The sequence below is a fragment of the Delphinus delphis genome, chromosome 6 (assembly GCF_949987515.2).
Source record: "Delphinus delphis chromosome 6, mDelDel1.2, whole genome shotgun sequence".
Classification (NCBI taxonomy): Eukaryota; Metazoa; Chordata; class Mammalia; order Artiodactyla; family Delphinidae; genus Delphinus; species Delphinus delphis.
The window spans coordinates 66,321,773-66,339,546 of NC_082688.1; the positions used below are offsets into that span (position 1 = coordinate 66,321,773).

At 36.3% G+C, this 17,774-nt stretch overlaps 1 protein-coding gene across 2 annotated transcripts in view; it reads left to right on the forward strand.

Annotated features, from left to right (window-relative positions):
• The window catches only part of LOC132427360 (centlein), a 147,496-nt gene that overhangs the window by 75,744 nt on the left and 53,978 nt on the right, over positions 1–17,774 (forward strand). For both annotated transcript variants that reach the window (XM_060014776.2, XM_069540773.1), the window contains exon 10: positions 16,825–17,016. In XM_060014776.2, coding sequence (XP_059870759.2) covers positions 16,825–17,016 — 192 coding nt within the window. The remainder of the gene's footprint in view (positions 1–16,824; positions 17,017–17,774) is intronic.

Sequence of the window (17,774 nt, forward strand, 5' to 3'; positions counted from 1 at the left end):
TGTTTATAGTAGCATTATTCATAATAGCCCAAAAGTGGAAACAACCCAAATGCACATCAACTGATGAATAGAGAAACAAAATATCCGTACAGTGGATTATTGCTCTGCAATACAAAGGATTGAAGTAGTGACACATGCTGCAACATGAATGATGAACTTTGAAAACATGCTAAATGGAAGAAATAGTCACAGAAGACCACATATAGTAATATTTCATTTATGAAATGTCCAGAAAAGGCAAAATCTATAGAGACAGAATTTAGGTTAGTGATTGTGTAGGCCCCGGGATGGGAGAGGAGTGTCTGTTAATGGGCGTGAGGTTTCTTTCTGGTATGTTCCAAAATTAGTCTGTGGTGACAGTTGCACAAGTGCATAAACATACTAAAAGTCATTCAGTCATACACTTAAAAAATGGGTGAATTTTATGTATGTAAACTATACCTTAATAAAGTTCTTAATAAAAGAAGTAATACTATATTATGAACACTTAGGTGAAATTGAAATTTAAGTTTCACATTTAAGTTCTACTAGGCGTACACAGTTTTCCAAAGAGTAGAAAAAGTAGAAACAAATTCCTTCTAATTTTATGAGGGTAATGTAACTTTGACAATACAAGATAAAAAAATGTTAGAAATGGAAATTAATGTGAACATAGTTGTAACACTGATTTCCAAACCCTTGGTAAATCTAATCAGACAATGTATTTTAAAAAGTCATGAATAAGCCAGGAAATCCCAGAAATAAAAAGTTTGATTAGAAAACTTATCCATGTGATTTACCACCATAACAAAGAAAGGAAGAAAATATGTTAAACGTGCAGAAAATCTGGGGTAACATCAACAAGATGGAAGAATAGGAAGCACCAGACCTTCTTTTTCCCACAGAGACACCATTTCAACAACAATACTCGGACCAGTTCCTTTTGTGAGAAATCCAGAAACCAGCCAAGAGGCACCTGCACCCCTGGCAAGTACACAACCAGCTGCACTGCAGTTGCTTGGGAAATTTGTGGCACTGTCTTGGCAGAGTCCTACCCTCTGGCACACCACCTTGTGATCTGGGGGAAACTCCCAGTTCCCAGCTTCTCCCCATGGAGGGAAAAAGTATACTGGACCTTAAGCCTGCCTGGAGGACGGGCTTCTTTCTCACCTCTCTCTGCTGATGGGACCTGCCATACTCTAGATACCTGGGGGCCACTGAGAACCAAAAAAAGCTGTATGGCATGCTGCTGTTCCAGAGGACCCGTGGCACAGCAGACAGAAGGCGATATAGCTTGGTGGCCTCTCCCTCAGAGAGAAGAAGAATGGAGTGTGTGTCCAGAATTCTGGCTTTTCAGGAGCTGCCTGAGGAATGAGTATTTATTTGTTCAGTGCCAGTTTGGGGCACTGAAGGAACTGGACATACTCTAGGTAGATGTCTGGGTGCTGCTGAGAGCAAAAAAGAGCTATGTGACATGCTAATATTTCTGAGGACCCCAGTACAGAAGACAGCAGAGGGAGCAAGAGTTTATCAGCTCCTGAAGAAAAAAAAAAAGGAAATACCTCTAATTAGAAATCTACACACAGAAGTTTAGGAGAAGTCACATCCACAGAAAAGATTTGAGTGTTCCCGGAATCTCTAGCTGGACTGACTGATGAAGCTCTTTCCTTATGCAAAGCCAATCCATAAAGACCAGAAGAGGTAGATATTTCTTCAAGTTCATGGATAACAACAGAAAGTTACAAGGAACACAAGGAGACAGTAAAATGGCCCAATCAGAGGAACAAAATAAATCTCTAGAAATCTACCCTAAAGAAACAGGCATATTAGTTATCTGAAAAAGAATTTAAAATAACCATCATAAAGATGTTCAGTGAGCTCAAAAAATGATTCATGGACAAAATGAGAATTGCAACAAGAGATAGAAAATGTAAAAAAGAAACAGATTTTGGAACTGAAGAATATAATAATTGATCTGAAAATTCACTAGAAGGTTCAACATCAGACTTTATCAAGCAGAAAATAGAATCAGTGGAATAAAAGACAGGTCATTTGAAATTATCCAGGCAGAGGAGTAAAAAGAAAAAAGAATGAAAAAGAGTAAAGAAAGCCTAAGGAGCTTATGGGATATATCAAGTGGACTAATACTGTGGGAGTCTCAGAAGGAGAAGAGAGAGGGAAAGGGGCAGAAAGCTTATCTAAAGAAATAATGGCCAGAAGAAAAATCTGCCAACCAACAATATTATATCTGGCAAAATAGCCCTTCAAAAATGAAGGAAAGGGCTTCCCTGGTGGCGCAGTGGTTGAGAGTCCACCTGCCGATGCAGGGGACACGGGTTCATGCCCCGGTCTGAGAAGATCCCACATGCCGCGGAGTGGCTGGGCCCGTGAGCCATGGCCACTGAGCCTGTGCGTCCGGAGCCTGTGCTCCGCCATGGGAGAGGCCACAACAGTGAGAGGCCCATGTACCGCAAAGAAAAAAAAAAAAAGGAAGGAAAAATATTGGGAGATTGCGATTGACATATATACACTAATATGTATAAAATAGATAACTAATAGGAACCTGCTGTATAAAATAAATAAATAAAATAAAATGAAGGAAAAATAAAGACTTTCCCAGATAAACAAAGGCTGAGGGAGTTTACCACCACTAGATCTGTCCTACAAGAAATGCTTAAAGGAGCCCTTCAAGTTGAAACAAAAAGATGCTAAACAGCAACATGAAAACATATGAAATTATGAAGCTCACTTGGTAAAGGAAAATATATAGACTATATAGATGAATACAGAATATTGTGATACTATAATGATAGTGTGTAATCATTTTTAGTGTTGGCATAGAGGTTAAAAGACAAATGTATGTAAAAAACTATAACTGTAAAATTATGTTAATGGGCAGACAATATAAAAAGATGTAATTCGTGGGCTTCTCTGGTGGCGCAGTGGTTGAGAGTCTGCCTGCCGATGCAGGGGATACGGGTTCGTGCCCCGGTCAGGGAAGATCCCACATGCCGCAGAGCAACTGGGCCCATGAGTCATGGCCGCTGAGACTGCGCATCTGGAGCCTGTGCTCCGCAACAGGAGAGGCCACAACAGTGAGAGGCCCGCGTACCACACAAAAACAAAACAAAACAAACAAAAAAACCAAAAAGATGTAATTTGTAACGTCAGTAACATAAAATGTTTGGGAAGGAGAAGTAAAAGTGTAGAATGTTGTATTTAATTGAAGTCAAGTTGTTATCAGCTTAAAATAGTTTGTTATAACTATATGATGTTTTATGTAAGCCCCATGGTAACCACAAAGATTATACCTATAGAAGATACACAAAAAGAAATGAGACAGAATCAAAGCATGCCGCTACAAAAATAACAAAATACAAAAGAAGATAGGAAGAGAGGAAAATAAGAACAAAAGAGCTATAAGATAGAAGACAACAGAATGGCAATAGTAAGTCCTTTCTTATCAATTATGACTTTAACTGAATTTACATTTACTCCCCAATCAAAAGACAAAGAGTGGCTAAATGGATTTTAAAAAGCAAGATCCAACTGTACTAAACTCATAAATTTGTTAGGGTAGATCTCATGTTATATGATTTTTACCACAATGAAAAAAATTACAGATAATTTTTTGATACAATTAAATACCTGTTCATGATAAAATTCTCTTAGTAAACTAGAAATAGCTGAGAACTTTCTTACTGTGTTAAGTATATACCAAAACCTTGAAACAATCATCATACTTAATGGTGGGAGTTAGAAGCATTCTTTTTAAAACCAGGAAGAAGACATTTATACCTCCCATGACTTCTTGTCTTAGACATTGTGCTGGAGGGCACATGACTGCTTGTCTTAGACATTGTGCTGGAGGGCACAGGCAACACACTAAGATAAGAAAAAGAAATGAACGTTAAAACTATTAGAAATGAAGAAACAAAACTATCATTAGTTCCAAGCACTATGCTTGTCTGTACAGAATCTCAAGACAAATTACTAATAGATTTCAGCAAGATTGCTAGATATAAAATCAATATATGCTACGATGAGATTTCTATTCACCAGCCTTCAACAAATGTGCTATTTTTAAAAAGAAATATTATTTAAGTTATAGCAGGAATTATATGGTATCCAGTTATGGAAGATGGAACCCAAATTCAGAGATGTTAAAATGTGAAGAAGGAATGTCTTAAAGGTACTATATGTCTTTTGGAAATACACACATATGTATTAAAAGTATAAGGAAATAGCAGGGAATGATAAACACCAAAATGTTCAGGATAGTGATTATATCTGGTCAGTCAGAGGGGATAGGATCATGGCCTTCAATTCTATTAGTAATACATTGTCTTTGTTGAGTGATTGATAAAGGGACATTTGTTATATATATTTTTTTATTTATGTATTACATATTTGAAATATTTCATAAAAAATAAAAAAAGAAACCTATTGATGCCATTATCCCAGAGAAAGATGCTGGGAGTGGAACAAATCTTTGCAGCAAGACAAAAGGTTTGTGGGAGTATAAGCAGACGTGGAGTCAGAGAAGGAGAAGGTGGGAGAGTGTTGTAACAGAAACAAGGGAGGGAATGTTTCCAGTAAGAAAAAGGAGAAGAGTTGGTCAATGGTGTCAGATGCCATAGAGGAATAGAAAATAGGACAACTGAGAAGAGGTTTTTGGACATGTTTTTAGACGGCTTTATTAGCAGGACTCTTGAAAGCAAGTGACAGAAACTGAACTCTAAATAAGGAGAAAAAAAAAAGCTCACAAAATCAAAGGATAAACTGAAGAGAATAGACTTGGGAAGAATAGCATTAACTAGAACCAGACACTAATGTCTTTAAAGGTTTCTCTTTATCTCATGTGTCTTCCTCTCAGACCAGCTTTCTCCATATCGCTCTGGCCTTGGGTACCAGCCATGTGGTAACATCCTTAGAGCTTAGACACCAGAGAAGAAAGCAATTTTTCTTTCTCATCTTTCAGTCTTCCTTTGATTTACATAGTTTATAAATTTCTGGGACCACAGGAAAAAATGCTCTGTTTATATGTAATTTTTAGTTAGGATTTAGATTCATTTCATTATATGCATATTTTTCATCTACATGAATAATTGGCAGGAAATTTGAAAGTCATGCAGGAAACAAGGTAGTTTCTGTTGGGCAGGACTGATACAGACTTTGCAGTACATCTAGTGTTCCTGGCTCTCACCCATTTCAGTGCTGGCACTGAAAAGTGCCCTCACTAATTTCCAAAATATATGTCTAGGTAGTATGCACTCTTTGAGAACCACTGATACAGGAGAAAAGCAGAGAAACCAGCTTGATTAGTAAAAATGGAAAGAACTCCAGACTACCCTCTTCCTAAAGAGCTGTATAAATCATAATATTTCACTTAGCACAACTGAGTAAGAGATAATTTACTGAGTGACTACTCTGTTAGGTCAAGCTTTACTAATGGAAATAATATGATAAACAGAAGATAATTTTAAGTAGAACAATTAAATGAAGGATGGTAGAAGTTCCTATATGAAATTTTTGTGTTAACAAAAAGTTTTTCAAGTGAAACCAATAAGAAATATCTTGTATAATTTAGTCTAAGTCCAAGATTTGTAAATCTCTTTTTTCTCCTTTAAAAGAAATTTCTACTCTATGTCATGAAAGTCATTTTTTTACCTTTTTAATATATATTTTCACATATATTCATTTTTAATGAAAAAATCCCATTTTATATCAGATCCAATTATAGCAAAAACTATTCTTTTAAAGAAATGTCCTCTTTTTTTACTCTCTTGAATCTTGTGAAACTTGCATAGGAAATAGAGAAAAACATTATTAACTTGCTTCCCTTGAGAATTTTAGTAGGGTGTACTTATAAGTGTAATCAAAATCATATGAATACTTAGTGCTGCTGCTGTTAAATTTGTAATGAGTTGTAGGGTTTCTTTAAAAACACCCCAGCTGGCTCTCATCCAAGTAACTTGTTTGCAGAGCTTAGCTGTAGTACAAATCAGGAAAGCTGTGGTTAACTGTTGACCCGATCAGTAAAAAAATTCAATTTCTAAGTATTAAGACACTATTCATATTTAGTATGTATTTAAGAAATGTATATCATTTTACTCATTTGAACATATGAAGTCAGAGCTAGAGATGATGATCTTTAGCCTTTGGGTTTATTACCCAGAAAGTTGGTAATATTTCATTTAGATTAGCTTGATAATGCACTATGCATATGAATTGATTTCAGTATAATTTAAATAAACTTAATAATCATTTACATGCATTTTACAGGCTTACTGAAAATCCTTTACCTTATAAAAATGTGAATTCTAGAAATAGATCATGGTCTATTATAAATTTTTAGAAGTCATAAATTATTTGAAGAAATATTGATGCCTTTCTTCTGAAGTCTATATAAGAATTAAGTATTATGAGCAGTTTTTAATTGTCTAGACTCTGGCTTCCATTTAGTAACAATACTATATATGTGGGCATTAGTTTCCTCAGGCCAGTCCACTAAGGCCTTTTTGTGCAATAAAATACAGTGCATTAAGAAGCAATTATCACCCCACTAGGATGGAAAAAAACAAAGTATTGAAATCTATTGCTTAGGAAAAACAAATTTAATTGGGGAGAATGAGGCAGACTTCATGAGACTTCTACGGATATTCTAGAGTTTGATAGCCTCTGTTCCTGATAACTCAATCACTGTCTGTAACTTCACTTGAAATTTTATGGCTGTTCTTTATGTAGATACAGATACAGTATTAATATCACCTTGAAACACCAACTGTTGTTTTTAGTGATTTGGCATGTTTATTTCTTTTTCTTTTTTTTCTTAAGTAACCGAAAAAAAAAGTATTGATAAAAGTGGTAGAGGAAAAATAAAGAGAATATGTGTATACAGTACCTGTGAGGAATAGATATTTCTGTTTCGAATTAGCTGAGTTTAAGCAATAGAAAGCAGGAGAAAGAGAGTGAAAAAGAGGGATTTAGAAAGACATTGCTCAGTTTCTCTTCAGGACATCAGATGGCCCTGCCATCTTCTTGCCTTTCTATTGGGGAAGGGAATCAGAATGGGAATGCATTGCAACTTGATGGTCATCGGTAAGCATGCCATGCGTAGATCAAATATCTGGAGGGCTGAAACTGAACTTGTAATATTACCATATGAACATTGAGAAATTCTTATAATAGTGACAATGCTGAATTATTCTGGATATACTTTTGGTTACATATATCTGTCTCTGTATTTAATATGTGGTATGTACGTTTTAAGGGGAATTTTATTTTAGTAACTACAGTAGAGGATTTGAAATAATAACAAACCTACAGTTGAGCAGTTCTTGCTATGAATAAACCAAACATTGATTGTTTTTCCATGAATACTTGAAAGTCAGTTGTATTAGTTAGTTTTCCAAGTTTCACATATAATACATTTTTGCTGATTCTTTTTCTGTAGTTGTGGAAACAGAAGTTTAAACAATGTGGTTTAACTTCAGTCCAGTTAAAATTCATCAGTTTTGTTATTCAGATTATTTTGAAACACACTGTATTGCTAGTATCACATAGATTAATAGTTACTATAAATGCCTATTATGTCAAAGCTATGAATACAAATAAAAAGATACATGTTAAATGTATTTAATATTGGGGGCTGTTTTAAAAATTAAAAGTATTAGTAAGCTCTTTTAAGCAATTTGACATTTGAAATAATAATGTTGATTTTCATTTTGAGAAATAATATTCAGACAAATTTACAGAATAATTATTGGGCATTATCTGGAACTTACATTACAAAGGATAAGGGCATTGAATTAATTTTACTCCTTGTAAATGTTATGAGAGTAGCATATCTCTTATCCATATGCAGATATCCATATTTCTTTGATAGAATCTAATTTGAGCACATCAGGACAGATTGGCATTTTCAGTACCATAAAAACTGCTTTGTTAATTGCAAACCATTTTTAGTATGACCTTATAACAAAGTAGCACCTTAAGTGTCACGCTTTGTCTTTAATCTGCACACTAGAGCTGGGTTCATCTGTACTAGACAACTGTACTTCATGAAAAGGGTTTTTTTCTTGGTAGGCAATTAGCAGTAATTAGGAAGATTCACCTCAGTAAGATGTCAACATGAGATTGTTTAAAAAAGTTGAATGTCAGTGACTTAAAAAGAAAAGTTCTTCTGACACATAGGTATGGCATGTGAAACATGAAATGTTATTTTAACTTTTCTGCTTATTATTCATGCACAATATTATTTTGTCATTCAGACACTACACTGACAGAGTGTAAAGGGTGTTAAAATAGTGCTGCTAGAATAAAGAGAGGATTAATCTACCATTGGCCAATTAGCCAAAGGGTACTTAATGGTCTCTAAAGGCTACTGAAGTCTAACTACTAGCAAAAGCATTGGTAAAAAGTCCTCTATATTACCTTCATTTGCTTGACATTTTGTGAAACATAGTATAGGCTTTTAATAACTGAATTTGTCAGAAAATAGTTTATAAATGAGTGTTGTTATAACTAAGTATATTTTTCATAAGAAAATTTTGTTACATAAATAATTCCACCTCTGCCTAAGATCTTTGTTCTTTTTTTTTTTGGTTGGTGGTTTTTAATTTTTAATTCTTTTTCTTGAATATCTCAGGTATCATAACGAAGGAAAATGCATGTGTTAAATTTAAAACACTTGTTACTAACTTGGAAGAGTTATTAATCTGAACTATTTATCTTTCTAGATAAGTACTTTTATGGAAAATATTTTGCTAGTGACCTAGAAATTTATGTACTTTTCTTTGTAACTCATATGTTTTAATTAAGTGACTGTGCTTTTAGCCATACATGGATGACATGCAGAATTTTATTTCTTTCAGTTTTATTCCTTGTAAAAGAAAAATTTTCCCAATGAAAGAATATTAATACTATCCACAGGAGGGAGAAATATCATTAAGATCATGGTGACTTTCTAGGAGAGTCTTGCCTATAGAATTTACATGGATATTGTTCAACTAGAATTTTCTCTTCAGTCTCTTTTGCTTTAGTTCTGGTAACGAAATCCTTATGTTATAATTTTTTGAGATCATAATATAGGATTTTTAAAATTGCTGCCTCTGCTTAAATGTGAACCAGAAAAAAACTGATTGTGAGATATAAATGAACTTATGTATTCAATATGAAATGATTTCATTCACTATTCTCAGTTCTATGCAGAATTCAAGATTAAAGATTTTGGTGAAGTAATTGGAAACAGACCATTCCCAATAAATGATTGCTTTTCCCTACTTGGACTGTCAAGGCCTTTGGGTTTCAAAAGGAGAAAGAAAAATAAGAGACTCCACTATCATTATAGGTGGAAACTAGCCCTCACTTTCTCTGGTTACTTATTGACCTTTTCTAACATTTGACATCTCACCTTTGCCCCAGTGTGGACTGGAAAGAATCCTTCTGCCACCAACTATTTCCTCCATAGGCTTCCCAGAAATCCTGCTCCTGTGACCCTGACATTCACCCTCATGTTAAGCTGGGTTTTCTAGCATTTCCATGTGTCTACTTTTCAGATCCCACTATCCCAACTAAGAACATTTTCAAATTTTTTAAATGGTTCATTATTTTAAGTTTCTAATCCAGTGGTGAAAAATATATGAGGAGAACTGAATAGTGTTTTTCAATGCTATAAAGTCGTTACTGTCCAGGAAAAAAAAAGAAAAGTTAGGTCAGAATCAACCTTTTATTAGAAATGAGAAGTTATACCGCATCCTATTCCTTTACTGCTCCTAAACTAATTGAACACTCAAAACCATTTTCTTTACACAACTAGTATCATGTCCATTGAATAGGCAGATGTTGAATATTTTATTCTTTGGAGACAGCAAGATCAGAAAGTCTCTAAAAATATATTGTTTGGGGGGCGATTAGGGAAATGATTCTTTCTGGTTTTATTTTTTTCTAAACCCTTTTCTTCTTTTCATTTGGGCTATAAGAATGTTTTCCACGGGCCCTGTTTTATTTTTTCTGATAATTCATTTTTGAACATTAAAATGTTTACCGAGGCTCCCTGCTGGAGAAGAGACCCTCCATCTCATCAGGACTGCCCTGAATTTACTCAGCAGTTTCTGATAGATGCCTTCTCTAGAGTAAAAGTTGGAAAGCAGGATGATTGTATATCTAGCCATGGCCTTTAATGTTATATCGAGCTTCCAGGAAACTTTTGACAAAACAAATCAGGAGGAGTACACGGAAGGAAACTGGCTGTAACTTGCATTTACCAGACAGGATTTGAAGGCAGCAGCAGTTCCCTTAGCTCCCCGATTTGTTTTTCCATAGCACTTACTGTAGTTTATCATGATATATTTCTAGGTTATAGACTGGTAACTACCTAAAGGCAAGGATTATAACGTTTTTATCATTGAAAATATAGAGCTAATACAGTGCCTACCACATAGTATGTAAAAAGGAATGAATCACAGATATTGAGTCAGGTCCTGAATGTAGATCTTACCTAGCAAAATCTTGCAGAAAATATCAAGTTGGGGCCCAGAATAAACAAAAGGCATGAATGAACTCCCATGTAAGAGAATAAAGGAGAGTACAACCAGGGAGCCTTATCTACCCTGTTCATGGGATTACTGTTGAGAGCAACAAAAGGAAACTTCTGGCCAGAGGCTTTTTGCTTGGCAATTAAACTACAAAATGCAGATCTGGAAGAGGCAATTTATATTTCTAGCATAGAAACTGGAACAGTTTTTTTAGAGCTATTGAAAAAATAAACACAAAATTATGGATGAGGAAAAGAAAAACCAGAGTGAGGATGTTATACAAACTATGTACTGTGGATTCAGGACACTTGCTTAAGGGAAGGTAGGGAGGCAATAAGGGAGAAAGGAATAGGTTCAAAAAAGGGGCTGCTTTTTAAAACTTGGGATTCATACTAGTTTTCCATGTTATGTAACAAATTACCACAAATTTAGCAGCTTAGAAACGATATACACATTACCTCACAGTTTCCATAGTCAGGAGTCTGGCACAGGTTAGTGAGATCCTTTGCTCAGAGTATCACAAGCAGCCAAACTGCCTTTCTTTCTGGAGTTCAGGCTTTTCTTCCAAGCTTCTGTGTTTGTTGGGAAAATTTAGTTCCTTGTGGTTGTAGGACTGAAGTACCTGTTTTCTTGCTCAAGGACCATTCTCAGCTCCTGAGGTCTTCCTTAGGGCCTTAACGTTATAGCCCCCTCTGTAGTCCTCTCATAACATGGCAACTTACTTCCTCAAGGCCAGCAGGAGAATCTTACCTCTGGCTAAAAGAGCCCCTGACTTTTTTTTAAAGGGCTCACCTGATTATTCACCAGCCAGGGTAATCTCACTTTTGATTAACTCAAAGTCATGTGACTAGGGACCATAATTTACATCTACGGAATCCCTTTGCATATAACAAACATAATGCAAATAGTGTAATCATGGGAGTGATAGCCTATCATATTCACAGTTCCAACACACATACAAGGGCATAGGCCATTGGGGGTCATCTAAGAATTCTGCCTACCACAGTGCTCATTACTGAATAATGAATTCCCTAATATTTCCATGTTTCTTCTTACAGTTGCTTAGAGGGTTCTTTCCTCTTTAGAGACTTAACGCTTCTTCAATGTTATATTTAAATAAATAATTAATAACTAGTGTCTCATTTTAAACTTTTATAGTGTTAACTTCTATTTTATAACCTCTGGTTAAATCAATACAAATCTCAGTATTATTCTCATTGACGTCAACTTTTAAGTTGAAATCGATTTTTAGAAGATTGTAGAGGGGGCTTCCCTAGTGGCACAGTGGTTGAGAGTCCACCTGCCGATGCTGGGGACACGGGTTCGTGCCCTGGTCTGGGAAGATCCCACATGCCGCGGAGCGGCTGGGCCCGTGAGCCATGGCCGCTGGGCCTGCGCGTCCGGAGCCTGTGCTCCACAACGGGAGAGGCCACAACAGTGAGAGACCCACATACCCGAAAAAAAAAAAAAAAAGATTGTAGAGGAACTGCACTTGTATCCTAGTAGGGAATCCTAAGTTAAGATCAAACAAATAACTGTCACTTAAGACAAAGTAAAGTTTCTGTCATGAGAGAAATTACAGAATTATTTGGTATTTGTATGTGTGTGTATGTATATCGCACAGCTTTTTATTAATTCAGGTCCTCAGCCTTTAGGGCACTTCTTAGACTCTGTATGGTAGCATTTTCCACAAGCTAATAATGCTAACAATAATACTGTAAATTTAAAGTTTACCAAGTGCTATCACAGATTTAAAAAAAAATTCTGCCCTCAAGATTACCTTTGCTAGGTAAGCAAGCATCATCTCTCGGTTTTTTTTGTTTGTTTTCTTTTTTTGTTTGTTTGTTTTTTTTTTTATTGCGGTACGCGGGCCTCTCACTGTTGTGGCCTCTCGCGTTGCAGAGCACAGGCTCCCTACACGCAGACTCAGCGGCCATGGCTCACAGGCCTAGCCGCTCCGCGGCATGTGGGATCTTCCCGGACCGAGGCACGAACCCGTGTCCCCTGCATCGGCAGGCGGACTTTCAACCACTGCGCCACCAGGGAAGCCCCATCTCTGTTTTTCAACAGAGAAACCGTCAAGTGCTTGCTCAGTGTCACTCAGCTGGTAAGCAGTAGACCCCAAATTAGAATCCAGAAATTATGACTCTTCTATGTGTTTTAATATTATTTATGATTTTAATGTAATATGACAAATATTTTTAAATCTTTGGATATGGAAAGATAATAATATAGAAACAGGAATCATGCTTCTGATAAAAAAGAAAAATAATTTTAAGAGTAATTTTAATTTATTGATAGATTTTTACAATGCAATCACTGTTTTTTTTTTGTTTTTTGCGGTACGCGGGCCTCTCACTTTTGGGGCCTCTCCTGCTGCGGAGCACAGGCTCCGGACGCACAGGCTCAGCGGCCATGGCTCACAGGCCCAGCCGCTCCGCGGCATGTGGGATTTTCCCGGACCAGGGCACGAACCCGCGTCGCCTGCATTGGCAGGCGGACTCCCAACCACTGCGCCACCAGGGAAGCCCAATCACTGTTTTTTAAATAAATTTATTTTTAGCTGTGCTGGATTTTCGTTGCTACACGCGGGCTTTCTCTAGCTGCGGTGAGCGGGGGCTACTCTTCGTTGTGGTATGCGGGCTTCTCATTGTGGTGGCTTCTCTTGTTGCAGAGCAGGGTCCCTAGGCGTGCGGGATTCATTAGTTGTGGCACGCTGGCTCAGTAGTTATGGCTCACAGACTCTAGGGTGCAGGCTCAGTAGTTGTGGTGCATGGGCTTAGTTGCTCTGCTGCATGTGGGATCTTCCTGGACCAGGGCTCGAACCCGTGTCCCCTGCATTGGCAGGTGGATTCTTAACCACTGCGTCACTAGGGAAGTCCCAACAGCACAATCACTTTCTAACAAGGTCACCACAAAAGTCTCACATTCCAAACCAAGTATAAACAAAAGAAAGTTATTATTTATCATTCTTGTCTCATCTATAAAACTTCTCAATTAAGGAATAGAATGCTTAAACTGAGAGAAGTTAGTAATAGAGCCATAATTACTTGTCCAAAAGGATTCAAAACTGATAGAATGTATGATTTGTCTATTTCTTCTATTTTGACAGGTGCTCTGTAGCATTTCTAGACATATATAATTAACATCAGAAATATGTTTTAAGGATTATAGAGTTAAAACAGTTTAATCAAAGCATGATTTATATTTTAATAAATTGCAAGTCATTTGGTTTACTGTCTCCATAATTTCAATATTTCTTTGTTTACTAAATTTTTATACCATTAAATTGAATGGTATAATTGCATATCTTTTAAAGAGATATATTTATTGTCTTGGTCTTTGCTCAATGAAGGATATATTTATAATGTCAGGATTTGCCACTGTGGAAAGAATAGATCTAATGGCATACAAGTTTAACAAATGAGAGAAGCCACCAGGAAGAAAAGATCCTCATCAAAATTTAGTCTTCTGTATGCAGATGTAGAGAATGGACTTGAGGACACAGGGAGGGGAAAGGGTAAGCTGGGACGAAGTGAGGCAGTGGCATGGACATATATACATATATACCAAATGTAAAATAGCTAGCTAGTGGGAAGCAGCCGCATAGCACAGGGAGATCAGCTCGGTGCTTTGTGTACACCTAGAGGGGTGGGATAGGGAGAGTGGGAGGAAGACACAAGAGGGAGGGGATATGGGGATATACATATATGTATAGCTGATTCGCTTTGTTATACAGCAGAAACTAACACACCATTGTAAAGCAATTATACTCCAATAAAGATGTTAAAAGATTTTTAAAAATTTAGTCTTCTGTGTTGCCTGAGATTCCACCTAGAATTGTAGCCATGAGTTATGTCTTAACAAATGAAAATCTCAAAAAGTCTAATTTAGATGCAGAACATTAACTTTAGGATTGATAAATGTTCTGCTGCGTACTATTTAAGTAAAAGCTTAATAATACTACATTGCTAATAAAAGTGTATTTTAATTTATATGGTAATAAAATAATAGAAAGATTATATATAAAAGCTGAAATCAATGTGTGTTTATAGCACCATCTGTGCGACAAACAGGTAGACTTGAATTTTTGAAACCTTTCTTCTGTTTCTTAGTATACAAAAAGCATTGCTTTTAGATACCATGGTAGGGGGGTGGGGGTGGATACATAGGTTAACAAAGGCACAGTCCTCTCTCAAGCCTTTGCTAGGGCCGTGGTTGAGGAACAGCCATAATGCTATGGGAGCGAAGAGAATGGAGAAGCTACTTGGTTGGAAAAAAGGAGACAACTGCAGAGAAGATTTCATAAAGGAGGAAATACTAAGCTACTCTTATGCATGAGAGAGATTTCAGCAGAAGGAAATACCATGTGTAGAGTCATCAATGTAGAAATGGCTGAAAGTTTTGGGGAAGGGCAGACAAGTTTGACTGCAGATGATGTAGGACTGAAACACAAATTGAAGTTAAATCTTACAGAGCTTTATTATAACCACAAACATCTGAGCTTTATTCTATTGGGCTGAGGAACCCCTGAAGAGTTTTGAATAAGAGAATAACAGGTCAGTGTTGTCTTGGGAAGTTGTATAAAAGATGATTTGAACGTAGAGAAAGGTTGCCCATAGGGGAAAGGTTATTGCAGTGGTCTTAGTGGGATGATGAGTCTGCATTAAGAAAGTGGCAGGGGCTTCCCTGGTGGCGCAGTGGTTGAGAGTCCACCTGCCGATGCAGGGGACGTGGGTTCATGACCCGGTCCGGGAAGATTCCACATGCCGCGGAGAGGTTGGGCCCGTGAGCCATGGCCACTGAGCCTGCGCGTCCAGAGCCTGTGCTGCGCAACGGGAGAGGCCACGACAGTGAGAGGCCCCGCGTATCGCAAAAAAAAAAGAAAGTGGCAGAAGGAAATGAATATGAGAAATATTACATAATTTATAGAACCTGACGATTGGGCACAGAGAATTAATAAACAGGGAGGGAAATGTATTCAACCTTGAATGATAACCAGGAAGATTTTCAGACTCAGGGAAATTATGAGTTTGCTTTTGATTTTTCATGTTATTTGTTACCTTTGGGACAATCCAGGGATTAATATTTTCTGAAAAATATAAAAAAACACGCTTTTAGATCATAGGTTAAAATATAGCCAAAGAAATTTTTTTTCACCGAAACATACTTGTTATTTCACCAAAACGTAGTTTAATCTCAAATATATCAAGCCCTAGTTTTGAATTCATGATCTAAAATATTCATATTTAACAGTATACACATGTATACACAAATATATATGTAATTACAGATTTATTGATATACTTTTTAGAAATTGTGTTTAAACATAGTGTTAATACTTAAGTAACTTATGTCCCGTATATATATGACTATACATGTTAGCCACATCTTCTACTGTTTTAACTAGAATTCTTAACAAAGAAAGCATTTTTTCCACCTCTGAGAGACTTCAGTACCATTTTGTATAATTGTTCCTTATGTTAAGCTACCATTATTATAAGCTTCTTTGGAATAATAAAGTAATAGTGCAGTTATCCTCTTAAGGATCTCTAAGTTGTTATGCCATTATAGCTTGGTGGCGTTCTGCTGACTACAGATGGGTGAATGAAAGGGGCTAACATTAGGGCGGTTTCTTTTATAGTTTCATAAAAGCATTACCAGTATGCCATTTAGTAAAATGTTCATGTTATTAAAAATTTTAATGTAAGGAGTTTAGTGCAATCTACCTCAACATTACAAAGAGGACTTGTCAACTATCAATCAAGTGCATAAAACTGAGTGAATGTGTTTGTATGCTATTTATTTGAACTAAATCTCTAATAAGCCTCTTCTGCTAATTGGACTTAACGTTTCTGTTGCTAAATGAGAAGCATTTTGGCTGCTGTATAGGGTAGTAAGACCTACCCAGTGGGATAAACAACTAACATCTGTTATCCTGTCCTGCTCCAGCTTGACTTTTACCAGTTAAGTACATCAGCCCTGAAGTCAAGGTTATCAAATATGTGAATCTCTGGCACACCCATGTTTATGTGAAGGCAAAGAAATAGCACATCATGAGTAAAGACCAGCCAACCAAAAGATATTGAGTACAGCTGGTCTATTTTGTTTTAACCTTTACAAGCCCTACAACCTTAAGCAAAAACTAGTGGAGGTTAGAAATGTTGTAGTTTTTATAATAACTATTTTTGTAATCAGTGTCACTTTTTTCTTTAGCATTTTCCTACCTGTACAATTTGATGCTGATAATTGTTAGGTTAAATGTAATTACTTTTATAATAAATTTATATTTATTTTCTTTAAAAAGAAGCTAAATTCGGATTTGGCTGAGCTTCGGAAAGAAAAAGAAGATTTACTAAAGAAATTGGAGCCTTCATCCGAAATCACAAGTTTGGCTGAAGAAGTTGCCCAGGTAACAGTTCCACGGATACAAGTTACATCACTTGGCCCTTCAAGGAGCATGGATTTGGAAATGAAGCAATTGCAGTGTAAACTAAAGGTGATTATAAATTTTATTAAAGATGAAAACATTTATTAAGTTACTGAATCCTTAAAGACATGTTTCTATCAATTCTAATTTATTCTACTAATAAAGGTAAATTATGGTATAAATAATCCCTAAATTATTAATACTACATTCAATCTCATCTTTCTATTTTAGCCTGGTAGATTCTTACCTGGTAACTTATAATACTATTCTCTGAAAAAATAGCAAGACACCATGAAATCCTAACTTAGGAGACAAGGGAAACTGGCCATTATCATTCTATTCCACTATTCAACTCCTCTCTGCCTGCCACTGAACAGAATTCTTTTTGAACATAATAATGTATCAACATAAATAGAATTGCTTTCCTGTACACATTTTGCTGCTGTTTTAACTTGGTGGTTCTTTGTTGGAGATGGGGAAGGAGGAGGGAATTAGGGGAAAGGAGAAGAAGCACAGAGCAAAGGTGAGTTGGTTTAATCAAGTTAAACCTGAGAGTGAGAATAAAGACCAGTGTTCCTTTTGCTTATAAAGAATTGTGTCTAAGTCCAGGTGAGACTGTCAACAACTTAAAAGTAAGGCTGGCCTTAGTTTTTACCCATATATAAATCTCTCTCACTTTGAAGGAATGTGTGAGTTACAAAGGTGAGACTAATGAGAATGCCTAAAGCAATTTAGATCATGCTTGATGTAAGTTTGAAGTGACATTGTCCATATCTAACCTGGAGTCCTGGAACACTGACCAGGCTGCATAGGGACAAAAAGGGTAA